This window comes from Saccostrea cucullata, unplaced genomic scaffold, assembly GCF_032062105.1.
Source record: "Saccostrea cucullata isolate Sc308-1 unplaced genomic scaffold, CSIRO_AGI_Scuc_v1 ctg6554, whole genome shotgun sequence".
Classification (NCBI taxonomy): Eukaryota; Metazoa; Mollusca; class Bivalvia; order Ostreida; family Ostreidae; genus Saccostrea; species Saccostrea cuccullata.
In genome coordinates this window covers 110,767-122,913 of record NW_026918540.1, presented here as the reverse complement: position 1 = coordinate 122,913, position 12,147 = coordinate 110,767, and the positions used below count along the sequence as shown (strand labels likewise).

The 12,147-nt window shown below is 32.1% G+C and overlaps 1 protein-coding gene across 3 annotated transcripts in view; it reads right to left on the bottom strand.

The window, feature by feature from the left end:
• Positions 1–12,147, bottom strand: part of LOC134267615 (leucine-rich repeat and transmembrane domain-containing protein 1-like) — a 65,644-nt gene that overhangs the window by 1,057 nt on the left and 52,440 nt on the right. For all 3 annotated transcript variants that reach the window (XM_062749821.1, XM_062749814.1, XM_062749830.1), the window contains one exon: positions 5,296–5,367. In XM_062749821.1, coding sequence (XP_062605805.1) covers positions 5,296–5,367 — 72 coding nt within the window. The remainder of the gene's footprint in view (positions 1–5,295; positions 5,368–12,147) is intronic.

Below are 12,147 nucleotides of genomic sequence, written 5' to 3'. Positions count from 1 at the left end.
GCGAAAAAGTTTCGAGAAGGACGTTAATCAACATACGAACAAACTAACAAACTCATGAAAACTGATTTCCGGAGATATCCTATTTCATGTTTTCTTTCATAAACATTCTTCAATCAGTTTCAAACATTTAGTAATGAAAAACAAATATCGTAATTTATCAAACACATGCACATTAAACTCGTGTAACTTCTACATGTACATTTAGCTATGTTAAATAAACAAGTCTGAAACATCTCATCTTTTATGTTACGAAATAGAATTTCATGGAATAGAATTTTTAAAATTCGACTTAAAATATCATCGGTGTATTAAGATGCCATGGAGTACTTTTAGTAAGTATCCCATGTCGACCGGTTAAAGAGACTTGATTTATTGATTATCTGTTGTTTTCAGCCGCAGTAATATTTCTGCAATATTACGGCGGACGAAGAGTTGAGTTAGATAGTACGTGTATATATGTGTATCATAGAATTAAGTAGCCGTTTGGTAGCAATGGCTTTTAATAGTAAAACATCCAAATACATGTATGAAAGAGGTATGTCAGACTCTGTTTTGCCTTATTTTAAGTTTAGTGGGAATATGATCAACGAAAATGTATGATTAAAATAACTATTTCAAATTGACAACACATCAATATCTATGTAAATTGAATGTCACCGCAAGGATTTTTTTTATGTAGACAATTTGAAATATATTCGACTTCAAAGAAAAATCTTCGATATAGTTCTGCTGATTAAAAAACATCATTAGTGCACATTGAAATTCCCAACAGATTGCAGGAAAATTTTGCCTCCAAACATCTAAGATATTGTCACGAAGAAACTAGGGCATCTCTTATAATTATTTTAATAAACAGAATGATCTTTTCATGAATAAATGTAATTTTGTATAAAATCAATCACAAGATTTGAAAATTTTTGACTTTCATTTTTATGACAAAAACAAGTATTTTCAATTTATTCAATAGTAAGGATTAGTTTTATATAGTTTTCATTCCTGTTAAGCTTAAATGCCTTAAATTTTGTAACAATTTTGTAATTTTAATTTTTTTTATTTCCAATAATTCTTAAGCATCCACATATTAGATTTGCAACATTCTTCTATTCTACTGTTGCATAGTACTGCTCAAATCTATCAAATGCTATTTCCTGAGGAATAAAAAAGAAGCTTGGGAGAACAAGCAATAGATTCGGCCACCTATCTTTGAAAGGACTGTATGACGTTTTTTGGATGGCAATGTGGGCACGGTGATTAAAATTCAATTTGATTTCTGGGAATATTAGAAAGGCAGCACTGTTAATGTGTACCATGACGAAATCAGCGGAATTGAGACGTTCAAAATAGATTCCTCTAAAAACTGAATTTGTTGGTAAAGCTGTTACATTATCATAAAGCTCTAAAGCAAATTTAATCTAGATGTGTTTGTGAAACACTGATGCCCCAGTAGTGCAGTTTATGGTGAGGATTGAAGTTTCTCAAATACATGTCAAACTTTATGGCCAAGAGATCAAAAATGTTTTACCTTAACAAAGGACTTGTGTCAATGAATACATATATGAAATATAAGAGCCCGAGTGCTAACCTTTAAAAAAGTTGTGACAAAGATTAAAGCTTTTTGAAAGTAGGTAAAACTCCAAGGTCAAGGTCAAAAGATTAAAAAATACTCAGGGGAATTGTTCAAAAGTTATGGCCAAGTTTAAAGTTTTTCAAAAATAAGTCAACTTCCAAGGTCAAGATCAAAATGGTATGTATCCAAGAAAAGGTCTTATCACAAGAAATACTCCTGTAAAATATGAAAGCCTTTGTCAACAGTGTTCAAAAGTTAAGACCAAGGCTAAAGTTTTTAAAAAGTGGGTCAAACTCTAAAGTCAAGACCAAAAGATAAAAAAATATCTATACCCTTCTCTAGCATTATCTGTTCAAATGTCATGGTCAAGGTTAAAGTTTGCTCATTTTTTTCAAAAGACGGACAAACTCCAAGGTCAAAGAGCTAAGCACGACACAAGACCTAAATGGTTAACTCAGGAAATTCTGCAAGCTCAACACATGCGTGATAACCTCCATAAAAAAACGTTAAGGCTTTGAAAATTTTAAAATATGGCGCAATAAAGTTACATCTCTAATTGATAACACCAAGATTAGTTATGATTAGTTATTATAAAACAACTTTAGAACAAAACAAAAATCCAAAACAAATGTGGGATGCATTAAACAATTTAGATTCTAAATTTCGTAATTATATTCCAGCTGCACTTGCTAAAAATAGTTAAATCACTGAAGATACACTAGAAATAGTAGAAATGTTTAATTCTCATTTTTCAAATATTTCTGCAGAACTTTTTTTTCAGGTATAAGTAAGAAGGTAAATGAATGTACAGATCTTTTAGAATTTGTTAAGTCTAAATTTGGTGCATACAAGTTTTCTATCCCACCTCATAAATCATGTCAAAGTACTAACTTTTCTCAATAAACCAGATATTAGTAAATCTTCATGTGTTAGTACCATCGGACCACGTCTATTGACACTTACATCACAATGATACATAAACCTCTGACCCATACTGTAAATACTAGCATCATATCTGGCATTTTCCCCGAGAGTATTAAACTTGCAAAAGTCACCCCAGTCTATAAAAAAGGAAACAGATTAGATCCAAATAACTATAGACCTATTTCTATTTAACCAACATTATCAAAGATTATTTTAATAGCATGTAGCAAAATATATATGATCTCTTTTCTCGAATTTTGATCTTATTGTAGACGTTCAATCAGGCTTTAGAGAACTACATTCTTGCCAAACAGCCCTTGCAAAATTTACAGATGAATGGTTAAATGAATGGACCAAGGTAAACTTGTTAGTACATTTTATTTTGATTTGAGTAAAGCTTTTGACCCTCAACCATGATCATATTCTACTTAAAAAGCTACAATGTTATAATTTTGATGCAATAACTTTACAAGGGTTCAGATCATACCTCTTCTGTTTTTATTTTACATTAATGATCTTCCTTTACATGTATGTATTTCAAAATCCAAATCAGATCTATTTGCAGATGATGCAACTTTACATGCATCCAGCAAAAATTCTCATACTTTTGTAGATGCATTATCAACAGATATAGCTTTTATAGAGAAATGGTGTTCTCAAAATCAAATAGTTCCAAATGCTACAAATTAAAACGAAGTGCATGTTAGTTGGTACGCATCAAAAGAAATCAAATTTTTCTGAGCATGAATTCAATCTATTTGTATATAAATAAAACTTGATATTTTATCAAATGAAAAAAAATTCTGGGAGTTTATTTAGATAATTCTTTACAATACAATGTACATATTGACCATGTTTGTAAAACACTGTCACGATAAAATTCTGCCCTCCGTAGAATTAAAAAGTTTCTTCCTATTCAAACACGCAAGCTGTTTTATAATGCATATATTATGCATTCAATTGATATCACTCGAATACGGAGAGAGTTTATAAACTTCAAAAACGTGCTGCAAGTTGTATTTTAGATGCTCCTCCTGACGCGCTCTCACAACATCTCTCCGAGAAACTAGATTGGCTCACAGTGTATGAGCAACTTATTTTAAATAATTATGTTTTGTTATATGTATCATTGTTTAACTCTTACCATACTTATTCAAATAGTATGTTTGACTTCCAGTGTAATAATTAATACAATTTTCGATCTGAATCTAATTTAGAATTATGTGTACTAGCTCATAAATGAAACTCGTTGAGAACTTCTTTCAATAATCTGGTGCTATCTTATGGAATTTACCTGTACATATAAAAATGTCTCAAACACACAATGCTTCCAAGCACCATGTCAAAAAAAAAAATTGTAAAACAATGTCGAAATTACTTATGATTACATGTATTTATTGAATGGGTATATTGGTATATGTATATATTATTGAGTTTTGTCTATAGAAGGTCCCGGGGAAGAATAGTGCTTGTACTAGTCGGGATACCTTCTTTAAATAAAGGATTATCATTATTATTATTTTCATAAAGTCAAGAGGTAAATTAAAAAGGTAAAAAGAAAGATCTTGTCATAAAGAATGCACATGTAAAATCTGAAAGCCAAAGCCCCAATAATTCAAAAGTTATGGGCGAGGTTAAAGTTTTTGCGGACAAACAGACAGACAGACGCACAATGTAAAAACTACATACCTCCCAAATCTTCGATTCTGGGTGTTTGAAAATAGATAGTATACCTCATTTTGTTTCCATTTTAGTTTGGTCACTTTGATTTGATAGACACGTGATAAGTGCATATAATGTGTACTGCATGGAGGCCATTGACAAACTTCAATATCGCAAAGGCAAATCCTAATTTTAATTTTAAAAAAAATAGCGATAAATTGTTTCTACAGATATTGATTTTTTTAAAGTACTGCTGTTTTGAGTAAAATTCGTACACAAAAATTGTAAAAAGTGTATACAAAAAAACCGTAGAATTAATCCAATACATATTCTCGATAATTATAAAATAATTTTGTACCTCTATTGAGAATTCTCAAATTTGATAGGCTTGCAAGAAGACTTTAAAACTCATTATTGACTTCAATAAGTACAATTAACAGAAATAATGACCTATGAATCATTGCTTGTAAGATATAATGACTCGGCCGTTATATAAAAAGTTAAATATTGACCCCTTAATCAAATTTATTTATATATTGAAATATTGATTATATGCGAAAAAAAGTATGTTATGAAATGTGCATTGTCTGTTTTACTTTACGATAAAAAAAAAACGAAATTATCTATATGTCATAAAACTCATCGTTAACTTATTTGAAAAAAAATGTGTTATTCATTTTTTGTAGAATGCAGTCTCGACCCTTCTTTAAAGTAAAATTCTTTGCCAGATTTTCATTGTGAACAGAAAAGTTAACCTTACTGTCAACCAAGTGTGGTTTTAATCAGTAAATTTTGATGCAAAAACTTCACATTGGCGAATCCCGATGAGAGAAAGAATACTCCGACATCGAATATTAAGCATTCAGTGTATATTTATTTTCATTATATCGGTATAATAAAATAATTAATTGATTACCCCTTGTTAGTTTAACATGGTGAAAAAAGGCCCGCTCGCTGACTTGACTTGACCGAGGCCGCAACACCTCGTTCAGGTCAGGTTAGGTGACCTTTTGGGCTAGGTCTCCGATTCTTATAATTATTATTATATAAGCAGAGTAAACATGGGCCTCTTAATCAGATAATTGATCGATATGCCATGGAGAAGTGACTTACGCTGTTTCAGATAAAAAATATTTACTTACAGTGTCTGTAAATTTGGCAAACCATGAAAGGCATTGCTCTGAATTACGCTTATATTGTTGGAATGTAACCACCTAAAACAGGTTTTTTAAAAAAAATCATACATGTATAAGTACTTTTGTTTCTTTCTACTTTAATTTCATACAAGTATCTATTCTACAGACATTCAGTTTATTTCTATCAAAATGAAATTTAAAAAAATTAAAATTGAAAAATAGTACATGTAATAAAATGATTCCTAAGCCTTTGCAGATATTTATTTCCGTTTATTTATATACTTTGAATTTAATATCATACAAGACAAGCTGGAAATCATGTTTCAGTTTTATTTATAACGTAGAAAAAGCTGAATGTATGTAAGTTCGAGTTGAATTCACTGTTTAATGCGTCATCAATCAACAGAATACTGAAAAAGGTGTACATAATGAACATTGATCGTTATTTTGAAAAAAAAAAAAAAAAACACTTTAAATTTCTTGACAGGAAAAACCCATTTCTAACGGAAAAAAATGGATGGCCAATCAAAACAAATGGCAACATGAAAGCAGGAGCGTGGCTGCTTCCATGTTATCAATAACGTTTTAGGATTATTTTTTTTTTAATTCATAAGAGAATATATATCAATCACTCATTATACAATCACTGCCCTCATTTTTAATGAATAAATATCTGTGCATGTACAGCAAATCAATGAAAGAGTAATAAATTAACAATGATAGCTTTTATTCATATTTTGGCTCAAAATATCCCAGTGAACTTGAAATAAAAGGTAATACAGAATCTGTCACATCTGTATCATATTTGGATGTTTTACTGACTATAGACAATAAGTGCCAAATAAGAACTAAATTGTACGACAAAAGAAATGATAAATTTCCATATTTATGTAGTAATATCACCTGCATATAGTGTTAACATTTCCCAAATTATATGATATTCAAGAGCATGTTACGAATACGATCGATTATTATACTGAGGCAGGATACTGACAAATAAGTTGATGATGTTACCGTTATTTCATCAACCCCGCTTACAACTCAGTATTTTATAAATTTCATTGTCGTTATAATGACCTTGCTAGCAAATATAATCATTGGGTCATAATAATGACCTATGAATCATTGCTCGTGGGATATAATAACCCGGTCGTTATATAAAACGTTAAATAGTGACCTCTTAATCAAGTTTATTTATATATTGAAATAATGATTATATGTAAAAAGTATGTTAGGAAATGTGCATAGTCTGTTCTACTTTACGATACAAAATACGAAATTATCTACATTGTATATATTAGAAAACTCATCGTTAAATCATTTGAAAAAAATGCGTTATTCATTTTTTAGAGAATGCAGTGTCGACCCTTCTTTAATGTGAAATTCTACGCCAGATTTTCATTGTGAACAGAATAGTAATCTTCATTATAACAATGTTACTGTCAACCAAGTGTGGCTTTAATCAGTAAATTTTGATGCAAAAACTTCACATTGGCGAATCCCGATTAGAGAAAGAATACTCCGACATCGAATATTATGCACTCAGTGTATATTTATTTTCATTATATCGGTATAATAAAATGATTAATTGATTACCCCTTGTGAGTTTAACATGGTGAAAAAAGGCCCGCTCGCTGACTTGACTTGACCGAGGCCACAACGCCTCGTTCGGGTCAGGTCAGGTGACTTTTTGGGCTAGGTCTCCGGTCCTTATAATTATTTTTATATAAACATGAAAGAATGACTTACTCAGTTTCAGATAATGAATATTTATTTACAGTGTCTGTAAATTTGGCAAACCATGAAAGGCATTGCTCTGAATTACGGTTATATTGTTGGAATATAACCACCTCAAACAGATTTTTGAAAAAAAAATCATATAAGTGCTTTTGTTTTTTCTAATTTAAATTCATACAAGTATCTATTTTACAGACATTCAGTTTATTTCTATCAAAATGAAATTTGCGCAGGTATGTTAAGGTTACAACCAAATATTGACTTGCCTAAATAATATGACGTGATAGTAAGCTATATGACGTGAAGTTTAGAGATAACTATTTTTAAAAATCGACATCTCAGATTGATTTGAGGTCGTAACAAGAGGCCTATGAGCCACATTGCTCACCTGAGCAGAACTTAGTTTATTAGTTTATTATTGATATTATTTATAGTTTATTTAGTTTATTATTGAAAAGTTTAAACCCAAAAGTAGTCCCAACCATTCCTTAAAGGTGAGAGAGTATGATTTGCACAAACTTGAATCTACACTACCCGAGAATGCTTCCATATAAATACATGTATGACCAATCATGGCTTTGCTATTCTACAATGTAGAGAAGATTCTAAAAAAAAAAATCCTATATCTTTCTATGTAAAAGTTTTGTTGGCCATTGTGACCCCGCCCTACCCCCGGGGAGTCATGATTTGAACAAACTTGAATCTACACTACCTGGGGATGCTTCATATAAATGACCAATCATGGCTTTGTTATTCTTGAGAAGAAGATTTTTAAAGAATTGTCCTTTATATTTCTATGAAAAACTTTGGTCGGCCATTGTGGTCCCGTCCTACCCCGGAGGTCATGATTTGAACAAACTTGAATCTACACTGCCTGAGGATGCGTCCATTTAAATATGACCAACCATGGCTTTGTCATTTTTGAGAAGATTTTAAAGAATGTTCCTATATATTTTTTATGTAAAACTTTAGTCGGCCATTGTGACCCCGCCCAACCCCCGGGGGTTATGATTTGCACAAACTTGAATCTACACTACCTGAGGATGCTTTCATATAAATATGACCAATCATGGCTTTGTTATTCTTGAAAAGAAGATTTTTTAAAGAATATTCCTATATATTTCTATGTAAAATTTTGATCGGCCATTGTGGCCCCGCCCTACCCCTGGGGGTCAAGATTTGAACAAACTTGAGTCTACACAATCTGAGGATGCTTCCATATAAGTTTCATCTTTATTGGCACAGTGGTTCTTGAGAAGAAGATTTTTAAAGAATTTTCCTATATAATTTTATGTAAAACTTTGATAGGCCATTGTGCCCCCACCTTACCCCCGGGGGTCATGATTTGAATAAATTTGAATCTACACTACCTGAGGATGATTCCACATGAGTTATATCTTTCATGGCCAAGTGGGTCTTGTGAAGAAGATTTTTTTAAAATGCCATTAATTTTTCACTAATTTATAATTATCTCCCCTTTGAAGAGGGCTTGGCCCTTCATTTGAACAAATTTGAATCCCCTTAACCCAAGAATACTTTGTGGCAAGTTTGGCTGAAATTGGCCCAGTGGCTCTTGAGAAGAAGAAGAAAATGTGAAAAGTTAACGACAACAACGACGACAACGACAGACGACGGGCAAATTTTGAATAGAAAAGCTCACTTGAGCCTTCGGCTCAGGTGAGCTGAAAATGAATCAAAATATGCTGAGGCATAATATAAACGGAGTTTTGGTGTTTCTGGATCTCTGTTTTATCACAGGGGTTACATACCAAACCCGTGATATCATAACTGTTGATCATGCAGTAGCAGAGTGAAATTGAAATGTAACGAAAATTCATGTAAACAAACACAAGAAATCGGAGTTTAAAAGCATTTAGAATGAATGTCATGTGTGATTCATGTGGGAATAAAGCTTATAAATAAGGTATGTTAATATTATTTTACAATTTCTTCGTAAAATAAAAGCAGATAAGGTGTTTACTTGCCGATAGGCCTTGACTCTGTCGTTCGTAACCAAAAAATGCAAAAGTTCAACACTACGCCGCATACTTTGAAACTTAATTTTTGTTTCTATCTAAAATTCTTATTCTATTGTTTTTGAATGAAAAGTGCTGCTAGAATCGTATGGTTTACGAGAATTGATGCATTTTTTTTTTCGATGTTTTGAACAAAATGTAAAAGTTTTGGGAATGTTTTGTCCGAAAATGTTGAATAATTATTTCTGTGATAGGACAGTAGGATTCCAGCAGCACTTTTCATAGTACAGAGATGTTTTTATATAACTATTATAACAAATTGAAATTAAGTATCCCCAGGGTAGTGTTGAACTTTTCAATTTTTCATTAAGGCATATTTCTAATTATAGACGTCACGTGGTGACGTCGTTGTGAAGTGCTTCCTGTAGTATAAGTCCCATTGAAGTTTATAGAATGCATAATGACAGCAAAAATATTATCCATGGCTTTTCCAATTTATTTGTGCTACATATTATAAAAAAAGTGTTAATTCGCCGAATTCTGATCCGTGTGCTGCCTTAACAAACCCGCGTGATAAGAAAATTAAAATTGGAAAATAGTACATGTAATCAAGTTATTTCTTAGCTATTGCATATATTTATTTCTGTCTATTTATATACTTTGAATTTAAAATCATACAAGACAAGCTGGAAAGCATGTTTCAGTTTTATTTATATGATAGAAAAAACTGAATTTATTTAAGTACAGAATGAATTCAATGTTTATTGTGTCATCAATCAACAGAATAATGAACTAGAGCCGAGCTCGTTGCAAAGCAACGAATAGGTCTTCCGTTAGAGCTACGGATAAGAAGACGTAACCTTGAGTCTAGGTCAAAAGCCGCATTCTTAAGTTGTACAAGTGAAAATTTAAACCTTGTAAGAGAAGCAACTTGCAATGTTTAGCTAGGAAAAAAAAACTGTAAAGGAATTTATGTGACCTTGAACTCTCCAAATGACCTTGATCTAAGCAATGACTAACTCTCGTTATAAAAATATTATCCATGTGTCACCGTCTGGAAAATTTTAAACATTTTATTTAGATATTCTTTCTGTCCATGCATCCAACCAAAAACATCTTATCCTTGGTGACTTTGGACTTGAGTCAAGGTCACATACCACCCTGCATTATATCAGCAATGTTTCACTAGTAGAAAAATGGTAGCGAATTTACAGTTTCACTGTCACTAACCTTGACTCGTCCAAATGACTGGATATGTTCAGCCATGTGTTTTTTTTTTCTGACCATAATCGAGGCAAAATAATTCATTGGGTTCAACACAATGTCGAGACTATAGCTCTACTTGTTTGTACTTATAAAAAAGGAAGAGAAAACTGAAGCCATTGCCATCAGACGGCGGACACTTTACTATGGCATAAGCTCTTCCGAGGAAAAAATGAGTTTTGAGATTATCTCCCTTGTTGCACTCTATCGTCGAGGAGGGGAATTTCGTTGCCACGTAAACAGACAGGTGGGACAGATATTTATATATTGGATACATTGCATAATCGGTATACTGTAGTTTATCGTCACTTCATGATTGCCAGGATGCACTCGAGAATAACCAAATTAAATAAAGACATCATTTTCAAAGCATTAAATCGTAGCAAAAAGAAAATATCAATGGATGTGACACTTTTCAGACGAGGGAAGAGATATGAACCTCTCATAAATAATCGGCAATCTAAAATTACATATATTAATTCTCTTCCTTATAATAACTTTTAAAAAACCTAATTTCTTTAAAAATGTTTGTACAATCAAGAAAATCGGTTACTTTTCATAAAGACAACGACGTTTCTTTCATTTTCAAGTACCGTATAATAGCGAGCGCAGCGAACTCAATAGAATAACGTGTAAGAAAAGAAGGAGTTCGGAATTGTACACACGTCAAGCAAATTTTGTTGTGCAACATTCCCAGAACTCCTTTACTACCCAATGTCCTTTGCGCGAATAAATAAATAACACAAGTAACAGCTTTTTAAAAAGCTTGCCTGACTAATGTCATCAATATCTATAGAATCTAAAAGCATGATAATTAAGCTATAAACGTTTACATTCGGGGGGGGGGGGGGGTTAAATTATTTCACTAGGATAAATTATGGAGATGTTGCACAAAACATCATGCATTCATTTTAAGTTGTAAAATACTTATCAGAGCAATGGAAAAAGAACACGCCGCGACGTCATGCAATAAAAGGCTTTCAGTTTGTAGAAATATTTAAAAAACTTTTTGCGCAATAAATATACAGTTATTAAGTACTAGCTTACTCTAAAGTACTCTATTGTACTAGCGTACTCTGTTTAGAAGGACCGGTTTTTTTCAATGGGTGGCTCTGTACAACTCTCCGATCTGTAATTTATTTTTTTTTTTTGGAGAGCTACAGATCTGCAGCTATACTGTATATGAAGTTTAATTAAAATATCTTGGATAGTTTGTTTGAAACTGAGCTTTGAACTTAGCTAAAGGCAAAGTGTGACGAAAGGAGATACGGCAGGATGGAAGACGTCCGACATGACACACATTATATTCCAGGCCATATTCATGGCGGGGCATAGAAATGTCTTGCATGATTATTGGTTTACATAAAAAATAGGTTATGACTTTCTTTTGGAATTCAACACCAGCCTTAACCTACATGTATATACGCATGTACAAAAACAAATCAACCAACTTACATTCTCGGCTCAGAAGGAAGACATTGTATTCATTTTAAACATGTTAAAGGGGGGGGGGGGGGGGTACTTATAGTGATGAGAGGAGATTTAACCACGTGTCGGTCCATGAAACATGAAAGATTGTATACAACTGCGTGGCTTTCTTTGAACTAAATTAGAATTTATTGAAATATTTAAATAATTCTTTTAGGGACGCCGTGATATATTTGGTAGTCTGTGTAATAACTGTTCGGATATACATGTAGTGTCTTTTGAAGGTACAACACCTTTCTTTTAATATTTTCAAAGGATTTACTGATCCTTTTTTTCCGTATAGTCGAAATGCATGGAAGAAGGAAAATACTGTATGTGGATTGTTCAAATACAAATTAATGCGATTGTGTTTTTCATCTAAATAGAAAAGTTTTTTTTTCTTCTCGTTTTCCTT